Raw genomic sequence first — 27,219 nt, forward strand, 5'->3', positions numbered from 1 at the left:
TCTAAGACATTATTCTCCCCTCCAAAATCTTAGGATCTCTGGTTATCTCTGTACATTCATAATTACAAATGCCCAGGATATCCCATGAATAAGATAATTACCTTTCAGAAATACACACAACAGACTTACTAAGTGATGTCCTCCAACTCCTCCTACAAATAGCTGCAAGATTACATCAGCATTTTCTGCTAATAATTACTGCTTATTTCTGGTCTGTGCCACATGAAAATGGCAGCAGTTACAAGCAGCGTACGCAACAGATGAGAGCTGGATGGAGAGGCTGACTCAGTAGCTGGGCTGTATCCATGTAAAAGCCGTGTTAGGTTACAGGATAACCCTCATACTGGTGTCTGGGAGGGATAAAAATACCCGCACGGAGGAACAGCCCTGGAATTACTCAAGGATTTCTCAATGCTTCAGGAGCAAGACTGTCAAGGGTGGGGGGGAATTATTATTTGTAAGAGATGTGAAAAGCGGAAGCATTGTTGATTATAATTAAGCAGTAATCTGAAACTTGCCTGCACCATGCAGCACACAGGAGACAAGACAATTAGCATTTAATTAGGAGCTTTGCTCACTTTCTTCTACCCACTTTGATAGCTAAAATGATTCCCTTAGAGTATCTCTCACTAGCCTTTTGTTCCATTTCCTTCCATAGCATTTTCTTTTTCTCAGGTTTGGAAGACTTTCCTGAAAAGTATTTGTTGTTTGGTTTTGGTTTTAATACAAATTAAATGAATTTGTTATCTAATATTCATGATTTGACAGCAAAGCCAAATGGATTTATTCAGACTGAAATACTTCTCTGTACACAGAGAAGTAACACATTTCCAAAAGCCCTGGCTACGCACACAAGCACGTGCACGTGAACACGTGCAGTCCCATTAAAACCACTGTGATTATTCCTGCCTTTTAACGTCAAACACATTTGACTTCAGCACTTCTTCATTAGGCAAAACCTCCTCAGACCCAGTCCAAAATGGCATCAAGTAGCTCCCATGGCAGACTGGGACATGGGTTGAAAGGCTGGAGGGGGAATAAGTTGTGATCACGAAGAACGTTTCAGCCAAGTTGAAGTCATACATTCTTCCCACCCACAAAGCCGAAAAGCTGCCCTTGGAGCAGAGCAGATGTTGCAAAGCTGTATTCCCTCCAGGAACTCTAAGGAAGGCCACACACAAGTTCCCTAAGTTCTCTCTTTCCACATTTCACAGATCTGCCATGACAGCTCTCGTAACAGGAACCTCCAGCTTTAGCTCAGCACTGCTCATAGGAAGATATGACAGAAGAAATCTTAATCAGCTGATTTAGAAGGAAATCTCATCTGGCACGTGAATGATAACTATCTAATGCAGGGGATATCCTGGACATTTTTGTGCATAAAGATACCTCGACCCTAGGAACCTGGAGGAGAGATGGCATGTGAAAGGCCTTAATGCAATACATAAGCTTTGAGCAGAGTTTTAAGCTGGGACTGTCTCCTGGGATGGTCTCCTGTTCAGGTTAGAGGAACAGGCTCAAGCAAAACCAGTAGTTCAGTGATTCTGGATCCAAGAGCACTAGCTGAGTGCAGTATCTCCTGTGAAGGCACAGAGAGAACAAGTAGCATGTGCAGAAGAACAGAGCATGTCTACAATTAACCACACGAAGGAAGTGAAAGCCCTTCTATGAAGGCTCCTTTCATTTTCCTTTAATCTTCCTCTCTGCTCTTCCTTGAAAACTCAAGATCAGGCTATCGGGGTCTTACATTCAGCTCCCCATAACTGACAAGTTCCCTGGATTGGTCCAAAGAACATTATTTTTAGGGTTCCCAAATAATACAGTTTCTATTCAGCAAAGTACATGCCAACATCCTTGAACAACCCAAACCTTCTCAATAAATACAGCATCAGCTGGATGCAGACAGTCCTTTATAAAGCATACCCTCCGTAGGAGAGCTGAACTTGGTCTCGTTCACAAATGTAGACAGATCAGAGGGTTGTGGATAATCCTGCTTATCCGTGTTCAGGTCCACGGTCATGCAGGTCCATTTCTGGCTGGTCACTGAAGATGCCAGCTTCTCCTCATCTGTCGCATGAACCACTGTGGATATGACGGGAGGTGTTTCTGGAGTAGGCAGTGGAGTGGGATCCTGCAGAAAACAAGTGCCAATTAATTCTATTATCTTTCATTAACATGTTGAACTCTCTGAATCCCTTTGCCTGACCACAATCATCTTTTTAATTCCATACTCTTTGCTGCAGCTCTGTATATCCAATACTTAACAGAAAATATTCAAGTAGTTCATTTTGAACTCTACCAGCAGCAAGTTTCCCAAGCATAACTAAACTCTTTGATGATAAACACTTGCATTGCAAAGGTTCCTTGAGAACAGGGAAGAAAGAGAAACCAGAGCTGTTTAAAGCTGTTAGGCACTTGACATAAGTGGCACACATCACCCATGACTGAAGTCTTTGACTACCACAACTGACTTTTTAGGCTTCCTTCACAGGGGCAAACCTTCACAGGTCTGTGAGGTCACGAACCCCTTCTTCACTTCTGTGCTGTCAAGCAGCACAAAGAAAAGGGTAGGATGGATAGCAGGAAGATGAACAGCAGCGTGGAAGGAGCTGTGGCACATCAAAGCAATGAGGCCTTTGTAAGGCAGAACAGCTTTTGTTAACTTCTCTTCCAAGAAAACCACCTGCAGGTAGTTTACAACAAGGAATAAAACCCTCCAAGCACATGTTCCTTGTGGATCAGCCCACTTGGTTTATTTGTATTTCCCATCCAGCCCACCAATTTGGTGCATTTAGTTTCTTACTTTCTAATCTAAAAATTCCAGGGTAGATAGCTATGTCTGTTTTTCAGACAACGGAAAATATCATCACTCTGCTGTAACACAGGCCCTTCTGAAGTGTATTTACTAATACTCTAACTAGAATTCCCAGAGCAAACATTAGATCTAATACACATCGTACACACACTTCTAGAGACTAAAATGTTAATACCTGATGATTATAGCCCAATGTGCTATACTTGGACACTAAAATACTCATACTCCTTACAAAACCCTCTTCTATTATTAAATGTAAAATTCTACAATTAAATAAATTGAGTTTCCCTTTATTTCCCCTAGAAGAACACACGTTACACGCATCAGAATAAGGCAGTGCTTTACCTGAGAAGGAGGATCAGATAGTGGGGATCTTTTTGGTGATTTTTTCACCCTAAATGTATCACTGAAAACAAAGTTAAAACCGTTAATATGGTAACACCAGCGAGAATCAGGTCATTTCACACTCAGCACGACAGCCACAGACAATGCAACCTCTATAAGCCTGTCTGCTTTACAATCCCACCCATTAGGCAGCAGCAGCACAGAGAAACATGCCACAAGTACATCTTCTTGTCATGCATTTGGAACAGGCCTCCATTCCCCAAAAGCTGAGAAAAGCAGGATTGCCATATTTTTCATGCTAAGCACCGACACATTTACAGAACAGAGTTGCTGCTCGGTTGCAATTCAAATCCCTGCTCCAGCACAGACATCCTCAGCGCCCTTAAGCAAACTATTTAGCTTCTGTCTGCTTCAGTTTCCCATCTGAAAATTAGGTCTAAAACACATCTTAACCTAAGAAATACAATTGTGATGAAGCTGAGCCATAAGTACCAATGATCCCATAAACCATTGAGAAAAAAATTGGTATGATCTGGATGAACTACATGAAACCAGCTGAGGGAGATGCTGTTCTGATCACAACAAAGCTCTATCATTACAAATGTGCACAACAGACCCTTTTTAAAACAAATATGGCAATTTTGCTTCCAGCTCCCTTGGCAGCTCAACATGCAGGCTGGGAGCACGGACACTGGGGCCCTTCAAAATCCTATCAGGCAAAAGGAATGAAGAACACACATAATGTCCTGGTGTATAACTATGAATTTTGCCTTTATGCTCATTCACAATTGGCTTTAAATATTTTCTAACCAGGAAATAAACAAATTATCTACTTTTTTTGATGCATTTTGCCAGAGTCATTCAGATACATTTATGTTACTAACTAGGAAAAGGGAGAAAAACATCACAGCAAACTCACTGATAAAGACTTTATGTTTGAACTGAGATGCAGTTGCAAAAATTTCTGCCCACCAGCTCATGCCTGATCAATGATAGCAAAATCAACACTAGAAATGATAATGGTGGGTTTCAATCAGCGGAGAGTAAATCAATGCCACATCTAAAGGGGAAAATAAATTGGACAGCTGAATATTGGTGTGTTCAATGCTACTCATTATCCAGTTTTGACACTAGAATTATTCCTAATAAGGAATAATAATTCCTTTAAGCAGGAGAAACACTTTAAACAGTATTTACAAAAGACCAATTGTACAGTGGTGTTGTACAATGGTAGAAATACAACTATCATATTTTAGCTAAGGATACAAAATCTATACAGTTCTTAAAAGAGGATCTTCTTTGACAGGCAAACAGGTAAAGAGGCAATAGCTTTCTCAAAACCATTCACAGCCAGGCATCTTACTGAAAACAGCTTTCACATGTGCCAGTGAAAAGGAAGAGTTAACATAAAAGCTTCATGCTGAATAGCAACTGATCATGCTGCAAATTAAATAAGTAAAATTAAAAAGCCCATAAATCAAAGAGGAAACTTGAATTGTTAGCTTAGAATTACTTACAACAGAGAACATACAGACATCACATCTTCTACCATCCTAAGACAAATAAGACAAAGAAAAGAGAGACAGACAGAAGGAACTGACAAAAAAGATAAACCTACAAATACTTGGTTAATGTTAATGTGTTAAGGCAATCTGATCATGCATATTTTCTACCTGTATAACCTTAACCTCTACTTTTATTGCGAAATACATGGGGAGAAAAAAAAACATTCAAGTCCTTCATTGTTCTCAAATTCAATGTTACACTTTTGACCCGCTTTCATCTTACAAAACACATTATTCAAAGCTGTCGCCTCCAAGTTCCTTTCAACATACTAACCATCCCTGCCTTCCCTGATGGAAGCCACCTGCTTTCATTTCAAACCACAGTATTTGTCATCATAAGGGATGTAGAACTGTTCTTCAATGGTAGCTAAGCTTAAGGAAAGAACACAGGCAAGGGTTTCTTCGTGCTTGCTGATTTGTTATGACAGTACAAAGACAGCTACTTGACCACTTCAAATCATGTACCTGACTCAGGAAAGAAAAAGACATTTCATAGAATCATAGAATCCCAGCCTGGTTTGTGTTGGAAGGGACCTCAGAGCTCATCCGGTTCCAACCCCTGCCACGGACAGGGACCCCTTCCACTAGAGCAGCTTGCTCCAAGCCCCTGTGTCCAACCTGGCCTTGAACACTGCCAGGGATGGGGCAGCCACAGCTTCTCTGGGCACCCTGGGCCAGCGCCTCAGCACCCTCACAGGGAAGAGCTTCTGCCTAAGAGCTCATCTCAGTCTCCCCTCGGGCAGGTTAAAGCCATTCCCCTTGACCTGTCCCTACTTGCTCTTATGAAAATTTCTTTAATTTTCTTTAAATCTCATCTATTTTAGCTCTCACTGAATCCTAACTTTGTGTAGTGACAGAACAAATGGATTGCCTCAAAACCAGAAGCAAACCTTGTCAAACAATTAATGCTAAGAAAAGTTTTCTTTTACTTATAAGCTTGGCAGCTTCTGTCCGGCTCTTCTCACGTGCAAAGCTCTTGAAAGCTGGCACCTTGTGTTTCTAAACACAGCCTCCAGTCATCCAGCAGCTTCGAGAGCAATGTCTACACAAGTCACTATTTTTACCCTTCACTATAAACAGGCACTCAGGAGGCATCAGCTGCTCTTTGTTCAGAATCATCTGAGCAACATAATCTATCTCAGAGCAGCTCAGCACTTAGGTACACAACTAGAGAGTAATTTGTGTTGAGCTGTTCTCTTCTAAAAATCTCACCTTTTCACATGGAGGTCAATGCTTAGACTGCCGCAGGTTGCATTCATGAATAAAACCTGATTATTTTTCTTGATTTAACACAGGTAAGACCTAGCATACGTCACAGATTCCAAATAGTACAAACTTAGCATTGCTATTCTCATTATTTATGCCTGACTTCTTTGCCTCCCATAGCTCTAATCTAGAAATTGCTGTATTTCCATATGAGAAACAGGTTTTCAAACTGGTCCACAGAGTTTTCTTTCTGCACCTCCCAATGGTACTAATAAAAACTCCTGGTCTTTGCAAAATTAGGATTTAAATTCCCTTAATCAGGGTTTTGGACTCCTGGTATATTACAGTTCCATTTCCTAGTTCAAACACCTTCCTTTCTGCCCCTTGGATCTGAAGTGTTTTGCAGTGGCTTCTCCCTCCTGTCCCATCATGGGAGCATTGCCAATGGTCTTACACCCCATCTCCTTGACTGACATGGTATTCTCCTGCACTGGACCCCCTAGCAAAGAAATGCTGAGGCCCCTTTTGAAGGAGAAGAGATACCAGAGAGAGGCAGAGATAAATAAAAGCATTATTCCGCTGGCATCCCCCAACGTGCTTTAGGGTAATTTCCTTCTAGAACGTATTATGGCTGCAGGCTGCCCCATGTATTAATATGCAGATTCTCTCCTTTTGAAAAACCACTTGCAGAAGTAGGTTCTGGGGCTGCAGTGAGCAGACACACAACATGATGCAGTGAAAACAGTCCCAGGGATGGACTGAGAATCCCTGCAAGCCCCCTGACCTAAGACCCTGCGAGCACTGCTCTAGGGTAATTTCACTTCTTCCACCACGATAAAGCCCTGCAGTGAGCTCTGTGACCGTAGAGCAGGGCTCTCCCAAAGACAAATATGTTTTAGCAAGTCTTTCATAAAAACTCATTTTTCCCCTAAGTTAACAACTTGGGAATTCATTCTAATGTTCACAGATGATGGGGGGACAAGAAGTTTACACTGAGGGTCTGCCAACTCCCCTGCAGCTACTGGAAGGCACAAGGAGACTTTGGCTGCCTGCAAGTATCAGACTTAAGGACCCGGTGATACTAAAATTTCCCTCTCTCCCTCTGCACTTGCCCAGTCAGATTCAAATTGTTCCTTTCTTGCAGGCAGACTTTGAAGCCTTCTTGGTTTGCAGCAAGCAAAGTTTGGAGTGGAGGCTTGAAAAACATGTCAGCCTAGCATGCGTCTTAATTCCTGCCTTAACTTCTGCTAGATTTCAGGCATACCTCAAAATGAAGCAAAAATCACAAAAAAAACCCAGGCTCCTTCCACAAAAACCAACTCAACCATACTGTGGTCTATACTTCTCCTAAGTCAGAAGTGCCCCTAAAAAGGAAAAAATGGCCCAAGCTCCCTCAAATCTGGCAAGAGACATGAATTAGAAGCCTAGAGGGCAGCAAGCTGCTCAGAAACAACTGAATAATCTTCACCTCACTCTGTAAGGGAGGTCATGTTTTACACAGAATCATAGAACAGTTAGGGTTGGGAAAGACCTTAAGATCATCCAGTTTCAACCCCCTCGCCATGGGCAGGAACACCTCACACTAAACCATGGCACCCAAGGCCTCATCCAACCTGGCCTTGAACACCGCCAAGGATGGAGCATTCACAACCTCCCTGGGCAACCCATTCCAGTGCCTCACCACCTTAACAGTAAAGAACTTAGAATCATAGAATCATAGAACAGTTAGGGTTGGAAAGGACCTTAAGATCACCTGCTTCCAACCCCCCTGCCATGGGCAGGGACACCTCACACTAAACTTCTTCCTTATACCCAATCTAAACTTCTGTTGTTTAAGTTTTAACCCATTACCCCTTGTCCTCAACCACATTATCTTCAAATTGCCAGGCTTTTTACTTTTTTAATTCCCTTTTTTTTTGAGTAGCTGAAACACACTATAAGGGGACATGCACTGAGATACTTTCTTACACATACACACAGGATTCTGATTTCAGATAAATGGGATATAAACTTACTGACCGCCAGCTAGAAATAACCATGTCTGAACAGAGAAACCTAACAGGCACAGCAACAAGTTAACCATGGAACCAATGCAACTAGCCATTGAGGTTTTTAACCAAATATCTAAATACAACAAGCTAGAGAATTTATCCTGCAGTTTGTGTCTAAAAGCTGGATGTTTCTCTAACCTGTAGCACTCAAGATTTAAACCCTTCTGCAAACTGTAAGCTCCTTCACAGAAAGGACATTTTTCACGTGGTTAGTCTTGTATGTAAAAAATAGAATTCAGTCCTGCATTTTCCTGTTTCAGGTTGTTTTCTTTTAAATGCCATGAGTGACTGCATAAAACCATCTTCCTGCTGTGTATAATACATTTGTCATTGCCTTACTACTTCACATCCCACTCTCAAAAACTATGATTCATAAAATTTACTGAAGACTCTGATCATCTTAAACGGTATCAAATCCCCAAGATGAGGTCACAGAAAATTTGGTACAAAATTGATAGAATTAGGTCTTGATCAGATTCAGAGCTTAAGGTTCCTTCCAATCCAAACCATTCTATGATTGCACGAAAGATACACTGAGCCACAAGACTTCTAAAATCCAGTCTCCAGACCAATGGCTTCATCTGGCCTGATGTAGCCCTGGTTCTCTCCTTTGGTCTGGAAACATCAAGCTATTGAGGAAGAGAACATACAGACCCCCAGCATGAGTCCACTTGTGTGGCCATCAACACTCAACATCATCTTCCTTTCTCTATTCAAATATAACCAGCGTGTACCTGTGCTAAGGGGGAGGAATGTGCTCCTTCTAATCTAGAAACAAGAGCGCCCTTTAACTTACGTTTTTAATGGTGTCTTCTTCTTTTTTGCAGGTTTATTCAAGCTGTCTCCTTCGGTTCCATTTGTTTCATTGGCACTGGCTGGTATCTCAAAGGAAGCTGGAGATTTAGAGGGCGAGCTGGCTATCTTAGAAGAAGTCTTGAAAGGGTCAATAGAGTCCTCGCACATGTCTGGCTCAAAACTGTATGTTTGTTGAGGCAGTTTGGGTGATTCTTGCATTTTTGTACTAGATGAGAAAGGGTTAAAATTGGGATCATCCCACTTGTCAATATCAAAAGTGTAAGAGCCTTTTGTGATAGGGATTTCATTTGGATCAGTGGGTGACTTAGTTGGCGTGGTAGGAGCATTGTCAAGCTTTTCCACTGACTTTTTAGTCTTTGGCCTCCTCAGTGGCATTTTAGCACCAGGCTTTTTACCTGCTTTTTTGGGAGGAGGAGTGCTCTCCTGCTGGTCTTCACTCACCCCTTTCTCTTCAGAGTAATCAAACTCCAGCCTCACCGCAACACCTTTGACTGGAGGGTCTTCTTGTCCTCCCGTGTCTGGTGGTGTCACCTCCCCAGCCTCCGGTGCCGTTGTAAGAGGTAGTGGTTTCTTATTGGCAGGGGGAGAGTTCTGTACCTTGCTGCCTTCAGTGCTAAATGCACTAATCCCTTCCAAACTGTCTGGATCCAAAGGGTGGGATCCTTCAGGCACAGGCGGGGCCTCCTGTTTCTCAGCAGAGATTTTAGAAGGTTCAGTACATTCAGGCCTTACTGAATCAGCCTTAGCTTCAGATGCTGTTTTATCCTCACCTGGGTCGCAATCAGCTTGGCCAAGGTCAGGTGGTTCTTGAGGTGTTTCCTTCACCAGCGGAGCATCCAGAGGTTTTTTGGCTGGCTGCTTCTTTTTCAAGGAAGCTGGTCTGGATTTCTTTGTTCTCTTAAGGGTACTAGAAGCACTGCTTGAACCAGTACCATACACATCCGCTGCCGGCGCTAATGTCTCACTGTTGCCAAGATAACATGCTCCATCAAAATCACTAGCTTGCAAGCTAAGAGATCGAGACAACGTAGATTTGGAAACTGGGAGTGAATCAGTAGATTTTCTTCGCACATTTGCTTTGGGGTCACGATTCTTTGATTCTGGAGAGCTCGGTCCTAAGGCATGGAGAGAATCAACCAACTCAATGTTATCGAAGTCCAAGTTGTAAGTTCCACTGCTGGCTATTGGCTTGTCCTCATCGAAGACGGTGGAAAAAGAGTGGGAAGGGGGACGGAAAGGGCTTTCTTCAACTGATTCACTGTGTGATGCATCAGTTACAGGTACAGCTTCTGAACATGATCCTGTGGGAACAAACAGAAAACTCGGTGAATTTTAAACACGTTTTTAAAACTGGAACTTAGTCAGTTTTACTAAAATCTAATATTACTGCAAGTAAAAGGGGAAAAAAAGGGTTAAAATCATACAAATGGACTAAGCAATGATTAAAGGACACACAAACTAAAGTGACGTTTCCAATATACGAACCAGATGAAGGGAAAAAATAGTTCTGCTCTCCCCAGAAAAGGATTCAAGGCAAGTTTCATAGAAACACAAAGTATGCATTTGCAACAGCCTCTACAGCATCTCTGCTAAATTATCACTTAGTTAAAGAGATGGGGATTACCATAACATGCTAAATATGCCAAATACCAGAAAAAATTAATATCAAGCACTTTAGTACTCGCATTTTCTGCTATTACAAAGAGTTCTCACAACCGTGTCAGAGCTCTAATGCATTACATTCCCTGTAAATCAACTGGTGCTTCAGCAATTACATGTTGATCTTAAAGTTTGTTTCCCATGTGCTATTTTTACCAGTTTTCCCAGAGGAACATGGCTTCCTCTCCACAGCCCATCAATGCTGCTCCCAAGCAGTCAATGCACTCTACTTAGCCCTCATCATTCCAAGCTCATAATGAGACATGACGCATTCAGAACTTCACATGAAATAAATGATGGTAAAGGTAAAAAAAGTCAATTAGACTTTTTGTAGTCAATTAGTACTGTAGAAATAGTCTCAATTTAAAATCTTCCTTTAAGAAGGCCACAGGAAGCTCCCTCCAGATGATTAATAGCAGATTTCTTCAAGTGTAGTTCTAATTCACTGATGAAAGGAAATTTTTATAGGGGGAATTATATGCTGAAACTGTTAATCCAAGGAGCTTTTCATTGTAATTAAAGGTTTGCTTGTTGAATGGAATCATAAAATTATTTACAGGAGACTCTTGACTTGGGATATAACAAGTATATTGGAAAAAGTAGAAAAAGATACAATGCATATAAAAAAGTAACAGAAAATATACAGGTAGGAAAGGATTAAGATGATGGTCTTTGCTGCCTTCCAGCTCATTAAAGTTAATTGCTCAAGTGTTTTATAAACCCTGAATGTGGTTTCCTCCTGCTGTCATTGCTACTACCTGAACGTCACAGTCACCTCTGCCTTCGTGTGTGATCCGCTCAGGATATAAAAGACTAGGAAACCTCTCTCTAGCTCACAGTTCAAGCTGAAGAGATCAAGCCGGAGAGTTCAAGCCAGCTCCTCTGAGCTGTAACTCATACACCTTGGAGCAAAATGCCCCCATGTTTCCTATTGAAGCAACACAGCATTCTTCATGTTGTCATTTTTATAAATTATGCAATTATAAAGCAAATCAGTCAAACAAAACTGAATGCTTTGCTCATCCTTAAATGATCTCAGGGAAATTTCTAGGCATCTTTTTCTTTCCAGTTCTGACATAGTTTGCAGAATAATTCCCATTTTGCCCAGCTATCTTCATCAACATTGTTCATAAAAGCTTTACAGTCAATCAATGATTTTAGTCAGAAGCTATGAACAGATTAAGAACAGGAAAGAAACCATGTTTTTTCTTTGTTTCAGAAGAAATTATGTCTCCATAGAGATTGCAAGGATTATTATTTATGGATGTAGAGGACGGAGAGGATTTAAGGAAATCGGGCACAATTCCCAAAGCAACACCTTCAAGCGGCTGAATGTATTTCCAGAGGCTGTCAAAGGATGACAGCTACACAATTTCTCTTTTAAGACCGTGGAAGTTTACTAAGTCACATCAATTAAAATGATCTTTTAATGTGTTTTTTCTGCTAAATGAATGCCAATAATGTGGCAGGACTTCACGAGAGTTTCTTTTCTCCTTAATTACCACTGGGTCGGGCTTGGTAAACCCAAGCTAGGCTGGGAGGCCATTAATTAGACTTGATTTGCCAGCTGAGCTGGTGCTCCCTTCCCACACACATCACTTTCTGACACTGATAGGTCTTCTGCTAAGGGAGCTGCTCAAAGAGTGTCATAAAACTCCAGCATTAGGATAATCTTACATTGTACAATGAAATGGGAATGGAAGACGTTTTATGGGAGTACATAACAATAAACACTGGCATAGCTCTAATATATCGGTGGAGTACAAAAGCAGGTCAGCATGAAATGAAAGGGGGATCTGAACAAGAAGTTGTCTGCAATTACTCGTTGTTTTCATTCCCGTGTTCACCAAAGGCCTCAACAGGATTGAGGCCCCCTGTTCAAAGTCAGTACAAACACGCATTTAAACAAAGTAAAATCAAATAAACCAAAGCAGTGCCCTGCAGGACTTGGACTGTAAATAACAGGCATGGCAGAGCTGAGGTTGGGCATGCATCACAGCAGCAAAGAGACTGTAAAAGGCTTCCTAGTTACTCAAATTCTAGGACTCAAATTTGGTGTGCTCCACACTGTACAGAGCTTTAATCTTCTTTAATTGCTTATTTCACAACTTCCTCCTAATCAAATCCTTTATTTAAGAGTACACATTGCTGCAGAGCATCGCTTCACTCCCCATAGTGATATTTTTATTGTTTCTTTATGAAACAATATGTGAAACTGGCTCAGAAAACACGGCTTTTGGTAGGAGGGAAACGAAGCAGTTAAACTCTTCTGGCATTAAAGCAGAACTGGCTCAGTACTAGTACAAGCAGAAAGGCTGGTGAGGAAGATATGAACAGTTCTCACAACTGCAAACCAGCACGCCTTTATTACTACAAAGAGATAGATAGTCCGTTCTTCCCTGACATTAACAGCACTGCCATTTGTCCTCTTACATCACAGGTTTTGAGCTATTTAAAAAGATTTTTGTCTTTAAATTATAATAAATTCCCGTAATGGTGGAGTGCTGAGATATTGTTCGAGTGTCTCTGAAACAGAGGGAAACCCGAGAGGCTTGAAAATGGAAGCTGCTCTGAGGTCTCCCCTTAAAGAGGCTTCTCTTCTCCAGGCTGAACCAGCCCAGCTCTCTCAGCCTGTCAAGAGAAGTCTCTGAATTTATGAAAGCATTTAGTAGTGCTTTGTAAAAAACTCCTTTAGAAATACTTTTGTCATTTATTCTGAAAGAAAACTTTCCTATAAAGGTTATTTCCAATTCTTCTCTGTCAGCATAAACACTGAAGGAAGTTTTCCATACCAAAAAATCAGTTTGTTTATGTCTGGATCATCATCTCTCTCTGTTGGAAAGCCTGACCTCATTTTCCCTGGCACAAGAAGGACTGAAGATAGGCCCCCATATCCTGACTAGCAGGCTGTAATGCATAGAGGGGACTCCAGCTCTCACATCTCCCCTGTGTATACAACCTGAATTCATTAATCAATTGGATAAGGTGTTGAGGGGAAAGGGGCAGAAGAGATGCCCCTGCCTAGGCAGGAATTCCTGGCTAGAAACAGGGGATATTTGGGAGAAAGGGCCGGGAGGGGGCACTTTCTGGTGCTCAGGTAGCTGAAGCAAAGGACAGAAGAGACTGCTATGAGAAGCTGATGAGACAGACAATGATAGTTTAAAATACCACCAAAATATTAATAATAATTAAAAAACCCCTCAAAGTCATTTGTCTCAAGAATATAACCCACGTTCCCACAACAAACAAACAAGTTATGGAGGAATGGAAGGCACTAGTGACACTTTTTGGGGTTCAGAGGCAGCTTCCATACGTTCTCCGTTACTCATCTTCCCCTCCAGACTTGCCTACAGACCAAGTCCCCTCTCCTGCTCTGCTGCTGCTGGACTGGAGCCATGCAGCAGGTTTTACCCCACCAGGAGCTGGCACAACCCCAGGATGAGCCTAGCTGTATTTCCCTTTCATCATATTTACTAAGCCTGTGTTGAAGACAACCTAATTAAAAACTCTTCTCTTGGCTTTCCAGCAGTGGGGTCCAGCTGCTGCGTTAATGATATCACGCAGCACAACTGCAGCCGTCTGCACGAGTAATTATTATCAGATATAGATGAAACAACCCTTTAAACACTTCCTATGGTCCCTCCTTCCACCCAAACACACGCTCTGTCACCAGCCTCACGCAGAAGACAAAGCCATGTATAGCTGGTGAACCATAAACCCAGCTGGACATCCCTGCCTCTCCCTGTGTGTGCCAGGCTCTCCGGTTGCCATATTCCTTACTCTTCTTTTATTGAAACCTATTTATTTAGCTGTGTGGTACCAATGGGGAACTCTACTTCCATTGCCCATAACCCCCAAGGAGGGGACTTATTCTCTCTGTATGCAGCCATATGCATAACCTATGAGGTAAATAAACTACAAGATAACTGTCACTCAAGCAGCTTATAAAGCATAAAATGCTTAATTCTTTCCTTGAAGAAGCATGTGAACACCTAAGCTATAGTCTTAGTATCAGTCATTCCTTCTCAATATTTCCCAAACAAATGAATGCTTTGCGTTGCCCTCCTACAGCTGAATTTCTTCTGTATTACTTGCCTTCTTTCCTTCAAATTACTCTGTTGTATAACTGCATTTTGCAATGCTGAACATAGCTCAGCTTGTGGCAATTGGCCTCCCATGGACATATCTTATTTGCAAGTGAAATGTTTTCATCCCAATGGCCTTCAGTATAGCTCACATCAGCTAAGAACAGATATATTCAGTTCCCTACCTTTGTCCAGAAATATGTGAAAGAAAGGAGGGGGAGATATGGGATGTAGGGAGACAAGAAGTACATGTGCCAGGGAAGCACACGTGTAATCAAGGGTTTAAGGATAATCTATTGCAGTAATTAAAACCACACTCCAGTCCTGTTTAGCATATGCGCTCTTTTGTTCTCTCAGTGCTTATTTTGTCATCATTAGATTGCAAAAGATTAGAAAAGGGAAAGAAGATGGAGATTAAGAAATGCTGATGCAATGAAGAGGGAACTGTAGCAGAAGAAGGAAGTGTCAGAACGTCTCAGTATTTAATGCCTGTTTTGTGGAGTCAGCTTGTTGAAAATCTTTCCAGCTTCTTATAAACTTGTCTCATAAATCATGTTCTTAAAGAGAATTCCTTAATGCGTAACTTCCAGAGATGCTTTAGGTGGCTTGAGACACTTGCAACACTTGTTTGTCCTGAAGGTTTCAATCAAAGCTGGACAGCCTTTATAATACACACACACCAGCCCTGGACATCGCTCTGGCTTCTGCTAAGCACAGCCGCTTCTGGAGTGGAAATGGAAGCATTAAAACATGACCTGGCAGTGCTGTACATCTTCCCAAATGATATACAAGCAAGCTTCAGTCTGCTAGGAGGAAAATCACCTTTATATGATTTAGCTAGGTGATCAAGATGACTTGACTTTTGGGTAGAAGACAGCATAATGGGGAACTCGGTGTTAAACTGCTGAGTTGTCATCTGACAGCCCAAAGTTGTTTTGGGCTAAGGGAGTGCTTTCTACTCCCTCATATTCCATTGTTCAATTTGGAGAACAAAGAATACTTTCCTGGGGAAAGGATTTCTTTGTGTTTTTAAACATGATATTCACATTTGAAAGGTTATTTTCCCAGTGTGTACCAATTTTATGTACGTATATTATACATACATTCACACATACTCCTGTGTTCCTCCTATAAAGCTAATATCAGTATTTCTATCATTCTAATGGGCTTTTTGTTCACCTTCTGCTTCAGGTGACAACGCATTTGAAAACAACATTATTAACTGTCCTAGTTAACAGTGCTCATCCAGATACCTTCATCTGTAGCTTATATCTCCTTTTCCTACTCATCTGACTCTGTAAAAATCCTATGGACTGAAGTGTGATTGAAAGGGAGAAATGTTTTTCCACAAAGCGCCTCTTTTCCTTAATACTTGTCAAATGGAGAGATTCTTTACCCCAGCAGGTGACAGGGTTGCTCCTCACAGCATGGATAACGCCCAGCATACACTAACTAATCATAGAATAGTTAGGGTTGGAAAGGACCTTAAGATCATCCAGTTCCAACCCCCCTGCCATGGGCAGGGACACCCCACACTAAACCATGGCACCCAACGCCTCATCCAACTTGGCCTTGAACACCGCCAAGGATGGAGCATTCACAACCTCCCTGGGCAACCCATTCCAGTGCCTCACCACCCTCTCAGTAAAGAATTTCTTCCTTAGATCCAATCTAAACTTCCCCTGTTTCAGTTTGAACCCGTTACCCCTTGTCCTGTCACTACAGTCCCTGACGAAGAGTCCATCCCCAGCATTAATCCTGTAGAAGATATTTCATCAGCATCAACTCCTCGCTTGTGCTCACACAAACACCTCCCTGCAGCTTCACCCACCTCAGTAACCTGTCCCATACACTACACGCTCTTTACCTGTGTCTTCCAAGGGCAGCTGGGGTTTGAGTTCTTGTTCTGCTATGTCAGCTACAACTGCTGCTGCTTCAGGGGGCGGCTGTGGAGGTGACGGTGGTGCCTTTACCGGTGTGGTGGACTCTGGGGTCTCAAATGCTTCTTCAGAGTCAGAGCTCCTGGGGAAAATCAAATGAGAGACTCGTGAGCAGGGTGAAGATGAATGTTCGTCACGCCTGGCAATGCAGGGCTTTCGAGCTGATGGCACAGACCTCAGCTATCAGGCTAGCTCTGCATGTCCCAAAGGAGATTTCACATTGCAGTATGGCTTCCAGATCAGAGTATCATGGCTATCATCTTCCTCATATACCAGTATTTATGTCACTTTGAGTTACAAAAGGGAACACACACTTGGAAATAAATCTGTTCTGCAAGCCAGATTTGCAGTGTGAAGGTGGCTCAACCACACAGACCCATAGAGAGACCACCACCGACTGCGCTGTGGTAGTGTCTGCAACTTCCCTTGGCACAAAAAGAGAGAATTTCACAGGTTCATCAAAAACCCCATCCAAAACAGCATCGAATTTCTGTGTGTGCTCCTACAGGTGAGAAAGCAAACATGGAGATACCTGAGGTGCAGCAAATCCTTCTGCATTCTTCCCCATGGAAATATTGCATCCTATTTTTAGCAGAATTCTACCATAGCCGTTTTCAGGCAGTAAGTGTATGGCTTTGTTACAGAAGGTGATACAAGCTGTAAAATGCACAGAGTCCTGGTATTATCAATAATCCTTTTGTAGCACCGTGTGCTCACAGAGGCACAAAACCCATAGGGACCACAATGGGCTGGTAAAACCCAGCAAGGAAACAGCAGCACACAAAATGGAGCCATTCAAATGAAATGCAAGGTTGAGAGGAAGCAACTGTACACAACGATGGGTAACCTAAACATTAAGTGAACATCTAAACCATACGAGGACAAAGCATTTACTCTTACTGGAGACCAGCAATAGAAAATGTCCTTCTACATCTGAAAATCATAGAAACCCAGACTGGTTTGTGTTGGAAGGGACCTTAAAGCTCCTCCAGCTCCAACCCCTGCCATGGGCAGGGACACCTTCCACTGGAGCAGCTTGCTCCAAGCCCCTGTGTCCAACCTGGCCTTGAGCACTGCCAGGGATGGGGCAGCCACAGCTCCTCTGGGCACCCTGGGCCAGCGCCTCAGCACCCTCACAGGGAAGAAAACTGTTGATCTTATTTGTTCTTAAATGAAACTGAGATCAAATTTTAGCTTTTAAACATTTCTTCTTGAAGCCTATTTTCGGGCAATGCAGCATTTGAGCAAGCAATGCAGTAACAATGGTGTCATATTCAATATGAACTGAACACATATTGAGTACACATTCAATCAGCTTGTCGATTGGATGCAGACTTTTACTACAGGTGTGTAACAGAGTGAATTGAATACGGCAACTTCCCAAAGGACAGGACTAATTTGCTTACTTCCAGCAATTCTGTGCATGGCTGTAAGTCTCCACTGCCCCAGCACAATGGGGACAAAATTTGCCATGAAACGAAAAGCCATTTCATCCCCCAGCAGCACTGCCTGAGCCATCCTCAAGGACTCCTCTCATTCTGTTCAAGTTAAAAGATAACTCTGAGCTGACAGACTCCGTTTGGTTTCCTGAAGCTCATGGTTATTTTAAGCAGCAGAAGCGCAAGTACAGGATTTGCATTCGATTACATTTGCCTAAATCTACCTTAGCACAAAGCATGTGGCGAGCAGGGGAAGAAAAGAACCTGGTGTCACCCCTGACAGCTTGAGGAGCACAGTGGACGTGATTCTCGCTGCTGCCTCTGCAAGATCCCAGTGAGAGCTCCCACCTCTTCACGCACCATCAGGGCACACATCACAGCCCAGCACTGAGCCCCGTTTCATCACCTCTGCTCCTGTGCAAAGCAAAAGGATTCCTACCAGCTAATAGCTTTGGGTGTTTGCTTTACTTGGGGATTTTGGGGGCTTTTCTTCTCAGCAAACTTATGTCAAAGCATCTCCCATATGAAGGGAGGCTGAAAAAGCTGGGGCTGTTCAGCCTGGAGAGCTGTGTGGAGACCTCAGAGCAGCTTCAGTGCCTGAAGGGGGCTAAAAGGATGCTGGAGAGGGACTCTTCATCAGGGACTGTAGTGACAGGACAAGGGATGATGGGTTCAGACTGAAACAGGGGGGATTTAGGTTGGAGATAAGGCAGAAGCTCTTCCCTGTGAGGGTGCTGAGGCGCTGGCCCAGGGTGCCCAGAGAAGCTGTGGCTGCCCCATCCCTGGCAGTGTTCAAGGCCAGGTTGGACACAGGGGCTTGGAGCAAGCTGCTCCAGTGGAAGGTGTCCCTGCCTGTGGCAGGGGTTGGAACTGGATGAGCTTTAATGTCCCTTCCAACACAAACCAGGCTGGGATTCTGCGTCCCTGGGGGACCTGTGGAACCTGTTCAAAAATAGCGTGCCTGGCTTTCGATTACATCCGTTGCTGCAGCTCCTCAAAATACCATCTTTGTGTCATTGGTTCAACCATAACATTCAGCAGGCCCCAGAACAGTCAAACTGGAAGAAGCAGCCTGCAGCATTTTAAATTATATCCTTTCAAAGATGCACCATGTTTAAAGCTCAATATATTTTAAGTTAAGAACAACTTCAAACAAAAAGCTTCTGTAAATAAAGCTGCACAGCAGGTATTCAACAAAATAATGCTTTCTCCTCCTTCCAGAGCTGGTTCAGGAAACCTTTAAGTTGGAGAATCAAAGAGAACCGGGGTTGTGTGATATTTTCCCAGTGGAGAAATGTTTCTTGTGTCATAAAAATAAACCTGGAAAGTTATCATCTAAACCAACAAAACAAAAGGTAATTCATATCGCTCAGGCTTTCACATAAAGCTTCATTGTGCTATACTTAGTTAATGTTTTACTCTCTTCGTTTTGAACTCAAAGCGTTGCTCTGTAACACTACAACAATAATGTTTAGACCCCTTTGTTCCAACCTGCCTGCAGAGCACAGGTAATTTACAGTAAAGATCTAAATATATGAAATATAAGAGAAAGGGGAAAAAACTGTTTTCACGTCCTATTCCTATTTGTAACTGCTTTGTTAAATAGGCTTGATAGGGCAGTTCTCCTTTATTCAAAGGATGGAAAGACTCTGCAAACGTGTTATCTCCCTTTTAAACAAGCTACCTTTACTTGGTCTCTTTTTTGTTGAGTTGGGCATAAGCATTTGAAGTAAAGAGAAATGTCTGTTGTTTTTGCTCACTGTATGAGCTTCCCCTCTGGAGAACCTCCCGAGTCCATGCCCAGAGAGCTGTGGTGCCTGAGCTCCAGCACAAGGCTTTGTTTTGCTAATACTTAATAATTCCCAAAAGACTCCGATTAAACACTCCCAATTTTGAGCAGCACCCCTCTATAAGCAGCACTGTAATCAAGTAAGACCTGCCTTAACCATAACCCAAATGCTGCTGAATCTGTTAGGTGTAGCAACTGCATTGGCAAAATACAGTACTTAACAAAGAAATATGAAGGGAAGCTCAATAACAGACCAACATCGTCATAGCCTGGAATCTGAAGAGGGCATAAAGCCTGGAAGCGCATACCAGGACTACACTCAAAGGTTTATGTTACATATATCCTGGAAAAGTCAGATCCTGTGCTCCGATTTCCTTAGTGAAAACACCGATGGTCTCTCTTGCATAGGGTATTTTTTAAAGACTACTTCTAAGACTACTTTAAACTGCAAGAGAAGTTTTTCCCAGAACAACAGGATTTCCTGTGAAAAGGAAATTACATATTTGAGCCAGTTCTATTCATAATGTCTTTTCTCTGAGAAATACAGGGAATACACAGAACAAGAAATAATGCTGCTGTAAAGTTCATGGGGTAAAACAGATTGCCAACTTTGATACACTGTGAGAATCGGCACCAATTCAAAGCTGCACAAGGAGCAGCCACCATGGATCCAGCTGTTGAGCCAGCAGTGGGCAGATAATACAGATCCAGCTGTGGGCAGATGATAACAAGGGCTCTCACAAAAGGAAGAGCCCTTGTGTCATCTAGAATATCATTCTGAAGCTCCAGCCAAGGACGAAGCAAGATGAGATGGGAAAGGTGGGTTTTAGAGATGGAGAACTCATCCGACGGCCCCAGCTCATGACGTTGTGCAGATGGGGATGCAAGTGCGGAGTCTGAGTCTGTAGGGCCAGTCTATGGTCCAGTGATGGGAATAAAAGCTACAGGAAGGAACATACGTTTATGCATCTGTTCAGCCAGCTTGGGAAATTAGCAGGAGCTTGCCTTCATAAAGTGGCATATCTTCCTATTCTCCCCCCACCAAGGCATAGATATTGAGCCCAAAGCTGTTCAATGTCTTCATAAGCAATCCTGGTGATGGAGTCATCCAAATGATGGAATCATCCAGATCCCTTTATCCCTGTCAGTGTTCAAGGCCAGGTTGGACAGGGCTTTGAGCAACCTGATCGAGTGTGAGGTGTCCCTGCCCATGGCAGGCGCATTGGAAGTAGGTGATCTTAAGGTCCTTTCTAACCTAAACCATTCTGTGATTCTATCAAATGCAGCCTGATTAAGCTTGTGGATGATACCAAGCTGAGTGCAGAAGTGGATACTTTGGAAGGCATCACCCTGCAGGATGATCTGGATAGGATGGAGGAGTGGACTAACAAGAACCTTACGAAGTTCAACAAGTGCAAGGTCTTGCACCTGCGTAAACACAATCCAGGAGTGCAGCACAAGATGGGATCTACTTGGGGAGAGCAGCTCTGTGGGAAGGGACCTGGAAGTCCTGGTGGACACAAGCTTCACAGGAGTGAACAATGTGCAGCTGCAGCAAAGAAAGCCAACAGGATGCTGGGGAACATCAACAAGGGCATCACCAGCAGAGATAAAGATGTCATTATGCTATGTACTCAGTGCTTGCCAGGCCACAGCTGGAATACTGTGTTCAGTTTTAGTCCCTGCTGTACAAAAAAGATGCAGAAAGGCTGGAAATAGTCAAAGGGCCACAAAGAGGATCAAAGGACTGGGAAGCCATATGTGGAAAGGCTGAGAGAGCTGGGTTTGTTCAGCCTAGAGAAAAGGCGGCTTACAGCAGACGTTATCACTGTGTTCCAGTATTTAAAGGGTGGCTACACAGAAGATGGAGACTCCCTTTTCCAAGGACTCACATGGAAAACATGGTGATGGGCACAAGTTACTTCTGGGGAGATTCCTACTGGACACAGGAGGAAAATTTCTCACCATGAGAACAATCAGCCATTGGAATAATCTCCCCAGGGAAGTGGAGGCCTCCCTAACACTGGACATTTCGAAGATTTGGGTGGTCAGAGTGCTGGGACATCCAGTCTAGGTCATGCTTTGCCTAAAAAGGTTAGACCAGGTGATCCCTGAGGTCCCTTCCAACCTGGGATTCTGGGATTCTATGATCTGTATTCTTTGTTTTTTGTAAACAGGCACAAAAGCTATAGACTGTAGAAGCTACAAAATGATTAGTTGGTAGCAATAGAGTACAAAATATTCTTTCAGTCCATCTCTTTCACCTCCCTTCTCAAAAGACAGCCAGTAAACAGCAAATGTAACACACACAGATGGGGTCGAGAAGCAGGGGAGAACTGGGAAATGCTGGATTGATACCAGACCAATCCAAATCTGGCACCGCCGCATCAGCTTGTGGAGCAGGAGCACTCCCACTCTCAGCTGGACACTTTGAGGTCTTGCCCAGCCTGTTCAATAAATCTCCGCAGGAAATACAGAAGGGAGTCACTAGGGTTGACTTCTCTTCTTCACCTCTGGCCTTGCAGAAATACAGCCTCATAAGTTACACAACCCTTTCTTGTAAGCCCCAGATGCTTATAATTTTATGTCCCCCCTGATTTCAGAGTGAAAAATTGCCCTTTGGTCACTGTAGCTGGAAGCACACAGTGAGCAAGAATGGGATTTCTTCATTCCACATCCTCACTGCTTGCCCTCTTTAGCCACTGAAGTGAGGTCATTCCAGTTGTCACTTGGAAACCTGATTCATTAAGCAGCAGTTTGCAACTGAGCTGTGGCCCTAAGGCGCATCAGGAACCCTGCCGTCTGTCTCTGGTTCTTCTGTTATTCACACTACAGCAGTACAACCAGCGCGAGTGTGCACACTGGTTTTATTCCAACAGGAATGAAAGGGAGGTCTGATATATAAAATTAATGTAAGAGCAGAGCTCTGAAACCAGGGCTGGGGTTCAGCAGCATCACTTCCTATGGAGGGACACAGGGGAACAAATCTGGAAGTGGTATGTGCCGAGGGAGCTCCACAGGATTTTGTGGAGTTATTTCACTTAGAGTCAAATCTATAGAGTTTTTATTTAGATATAGCTTCAGAAAAACACCCAGAATATGCCCAGCTACTTCATGGAGCCCTGACCTATCGGTGTGCAATATGGATAGTCTGGAGAGGAATGGGTATGTGCCATTATGAATTTTCGGAGCCAGGAGCTGGAACTGCATTATGGAGAAGAGCTTCCTGTGCTGGGAGTGGGGAATGGGCAATGGAATCAAAAGAGAAGCTCTCCACCAGCTGGGGTTGTAGAATCATGAGTAACGACATAAAGAGCAGCTGAAGGGGAATTTGTTCCATCAGAGCTAAGGTGAACACTGCTGTTCACCTGTATTTAAATTTGTATATATTCTTCCAAGCTTTGCACTTTGAAAGAAGTATGCTACATCTCTCTTATTAGTGGACTATGTCTCAGAGTAATTGAGGTCTCTCATAGCTGCCACTGATGCCCAGGTAGCATTCCATAATCTCCATCCTTCTCACTGGTACTAAGAAACTCTATCCACTAATTAGAATCACAGAATCCCAGACTGGTTTGGGTTGAAGCGACCTTAAAGCTCATCCAGTTCCAACCCCTGCCATGGGCAGGGACACCTTCCACTAGAGCAGCTTGCTCCAAGCCCCTGTGTCCAACCTGGCCTTGAACACTGCCAGGGATGGGGCAGCCACAGCTTCTCTGGGCACCCTGGGCCAGCGCCTCAGCACCCTCACAGGGAAGAGCTTCTGCCTAAGAGCTCATCTCAGTCTCCCCTCTGGCAGGTTCAAGCCATTCCCCTTGTCCTGTCCCTACAGGCCCTTGTCCAAAGCCCCTCTCCAGGTTTCCTGCAGCCCCTTTAGGCACTGGAGCTGCTCTCAGGTCTCCCCTTCAGGAGCCTTCTCTTCTCCAGGCTGACCCAGCCCAGCTCTGTCAGCCTGGCTCCAGAGCAGAGCTGCTCCAGCCCTTGCAGCATCTTCATGGCCCTATGGCCACAAAACATCCACTCCATGGATATTTTGTCTTCCTTTCCACCTCATCTTCAGTTCACGGGAAAAGGGCTGCCCAAGCACATCCATCACCTCTCACCATCATCATGGCCACATAAAACCACACTCGAGTTATCTGCAGATGTGTTTCCCTGAGCCTTAAGAATCCAATGACAAATAAGAGCACATGAGGCACCTGTTCCCAGGAGGACATCACACAGGGCTCAGTTCCCATAATGAGATTTCAGTGCACCAGAGGTACAAGCAAGGCTCTGAGGCAAACACAGAGTCCAAAGCCATGCTTTGGAAGGACCCAAATGAGCAAACACTGCTGCGTTGGTACATAAGCACCACCTATGGCAATACCTAAAGGTAACGCACAGATTCCATCACACCTGGCTCTCCAAAGCATCTGTAGCTGTTGTATCGTAAAGGTAAGGTATAAATTTCACATGAGTACTGAGCAAGGTATCATACACAGTGAGATGAATCTAAATCAGGGACGAAAAAATCCCAGCCTGTTAAAATGTTCAATTGAGTACTGAAGATGAATTTTGATTTTCATTCTTTTAAATCCCATAGGGAGACAAGCGGGAAATAAAAAGGAGGAACAAGTTCCGTAGTCTCACCTCCATCGATCCTTTTCAGAGCCGATCCTCATAAAATCTGCATGAATAATTCAGGTCTGGTTTACTGATGAGATCAGAATCAAGGATGCAGGACATCCTTCCATTACTTCTGAGGTCAATTTGGTTTGTGTGTTACTTAAGCAGGCACATAAACTGCCCTGGGAAGAGCCACACTGGGTGATAGATTTTAATAGACACTCGGTACCATTAGTTTCTAAAGACAGAGAAGCAAGGCACTCAGAAATGCACATTAATTTCAGTCTAAGCTCTTTCACCGTACACAGTCTGATATAACCTTTCCAGATATCCTAGTGCTATTTTCAATGGTTAAACTGATTTTTCCATATAGTTCTTAAAACACCCCAAACCAAATAAACAACAACAAAGAGAACACCAAGGCAGGATGTTTCAGCAATACATCTCTCCTGATGAAGATCAATCCTACTCTCAACTCTGCCACTGAACTGCTGCACATACATACTCTTGGTCTGTTCAGTTCTGCATCCACCTCGAGTCTATCTTACCCACTCAGCCCGGGATCTCCTAATGGCATGAATGGCTTCTTGCTATGGATGTGTGCAGACTCCAGAGTAGGGGAAAAGTACTGCTCAGTACATATTACATTTGAGGGTTTTCTCCTTCTGTTTATATAAAATTTAATAACTGACAACCTCATAATTCATCTTGTGGCATCACTCACGTTGCAGATGCACAGTACTGTAATACAGAGATAAAACCTATCTTTCCTCTCTTTCTTTTCCCCCTTATTTCTCCCAACTCTTACAAATACAGCTCTGGATCATAACTCAGAATCATCAAGACAGCCTGAATGGTAACTGCTTTCCTGGAGATGCCATTACCCGTTCGGGCCAGCAGCCATTAGCTGACTCAAGGGCCTACTCATAAGTACCACGGATATTCTACAGCTACAAGAAAAGGTCATATTTTCATCCCAGCACTAGGTTAGGATCATTTCAACGATGTGTCTGCTTTGTATGCTATCGTTTTTGTACAGTATTTGCCTACTCAGTGACTTCCACCTAACATGACATCCCACAGTAATTAGCTTTTTAACACGATTGTTACTTATGTCATTGTTCACCTACATGGTTTGAATATAAAACATTCCTACAGATGTTTTATATTCAATTTTACAGACTTAAGGTCTTAATATTAAACCTGTACAGTGACATACAGAAAGCAGGGATGCGATGGCAGATTCATCTGGTTATTTTGGGTATTAAATATTAATATTGGGTGTCTGAATTAGCCTACCTGTCACACGCAGCATCCAAGCATCTGCTAAACGTATGGCATTAAAAACCAACAAAAATACAGTGAGACGCATAGCCCTCACAATCAGTATTGCCCCTCTCCAATAAAATACACCACTGAAATAGCAGAACTTCTCCAGAGAATTCAACAGTACAGAAAACATTTTGCCCAGCAAAGAGCAAAGGCCTTTGAAAGACCTCAGCCCAGCCTATCAAAGCTCAAGGGTGATGACTTCCAAGGACCACTGAAAGCCATCTGCCTTGTGCCTGTCCTCCCATGGGGAGTGTTCTCAGTGCTGGATCTGATGCTTACATGGAGTCAGGAGGCACGGGAGGTACAAACATGTCACTTACATGTCACCAGACTCCATTAACAAGACAGTTCCTTTAGGGACACATTTCTGACCATTAACTATTAATGGACTTCTCTCACACTGTTGCACGTGTGTCGAGTGACAAGATCATCTACCCTATAATTACATAAACTCACAAAACTGCTGTACTGTAAGGAGACAAACCACAGAAGAGATCACAGGAAAAGGAAGCAGAGATGGAAACAATCAGATCACCAACCCTCTCTTCAGCTCACATCCTAATCCGGTTGTCCCACTGGAACATTACTACTGATTTGCGCACACAAGATGAGAATCAAGCCTTGAAAATAGAATAAAATCATGTTTGGTAGCCCCAGGGTGGCCACAGAGCGACTACCAGAGTGTAACCAGAGTGCACGGGTCTCTGAGGTCTGGTCCAGTTAAACGCAAAATGCTCCAGACCATACCAAAAATCAGTGGGAATTCACAGCTTCGTAGTGCTGGGTCTGTACTAAGCAAGTCCACCACCTTATGGTGGAATACTTTTGCCTGCTATGTGATAGGTACAGCATATGTACAGAATATGTATCCTATGTGTACCAGAAAGGGCAATTACACCTTGTGCTACTCACCTGCACTGCAACATTAGTGCCATGCCTTATAGGTTTCTGACTTGCAAAGTCTGATCATCAAAACAAGCCCACAATTTCATCACAGGATTGTTTCAGTTTAAACAAAAATGAGGGAGAATGATTTTAGTCTTCCTTTAGAACACTCACCATGGTTTGCCTATAGATTTCTCCATATTTACCTGAAAACTGGGGATGGCTCAATGAAAAAACAGATACAATTCCAGCTTCTTTAATCCCAGCAATTTAAAACCATTTTATGGACTAAATCCCCGAACTGAGACAAAGTTAATTTCTCAGGTACCTTCATTCTTTACCCTGCTATCTTTCTGATGCATTAAAACCCTAATAAATGCGGTACTGTAGGACAGAAAAACAGAAAGCAATTTAAGAACACATCCAATCCAAGCTGGGAGGTTTAAATAGGAATTGTGTTTTCTATTCATGGGTTTCTGCAGCAAAAGCAATATTCCACAAATTCACCCCCAGTTTGTTCCTCAGCAGGGGCACTCCCAAGGTAAGAGCAGGATAAATGTCACCTGTTCATTTTATGGCCTGAGTTGCAATGCAGCAGAGAAGCATCTTTTGCTTAAGAATAAAGCTTTTATCAAATAAATCCCATTCCACTGAAACAACAAAGAGCTACTTTAGTGCAATGCA

General features: G+C 43.1%; 1 protein-coding gene across 1 annotated transcript in view; it reads right to left on the reverse strand.

Annotated features, from left to right (window-relative positions):
• Nucleotides 1-27,219, reverse strand: part of TACC2 (transforming acidic coiled-coil containing protein 2) — a gene marked incomplete at both ends in the record, with an annotated part of 130,479 nt that overhangs the window by 26,999 nt on the left and 76,261 nt on the right. Inside the window, 4 exons of the mRNA XM_080621475.1 lie at nucleotides 1,924-2,131; nucleotides 3,161-3,221; nucleotides 8,779-10,099; nucleotides 16,410-16,564. Coding sequence (XP_080477601.1) covers nucleotides 1,924-2,131; nucleotides 3,161-3,221; nucleotides 8,779-10,099; nucleotides 16,410-16,564 — 1,745 coding nt within the window. The remainder of the gene's footprint in view (nucleotides 1-1,923; nucleotides 2,132-3,160; nucleotides 3,222-8,778; nucleotides 10,100-16,409; nucleotides 16,565-27,219) is intronic.

This window comes from Psittacula echo (assembly GCF_963264785.1).
Source record: "Psittacula echo genome assembly, chromosome: 6".
Classification (NCBI taxonomy): domain Eukaryota; kingdom Metazoa; phylum Chordata; class Aves; order Psittaciformes; family Psittacidae; genus Psittacula; species Psittacula echo.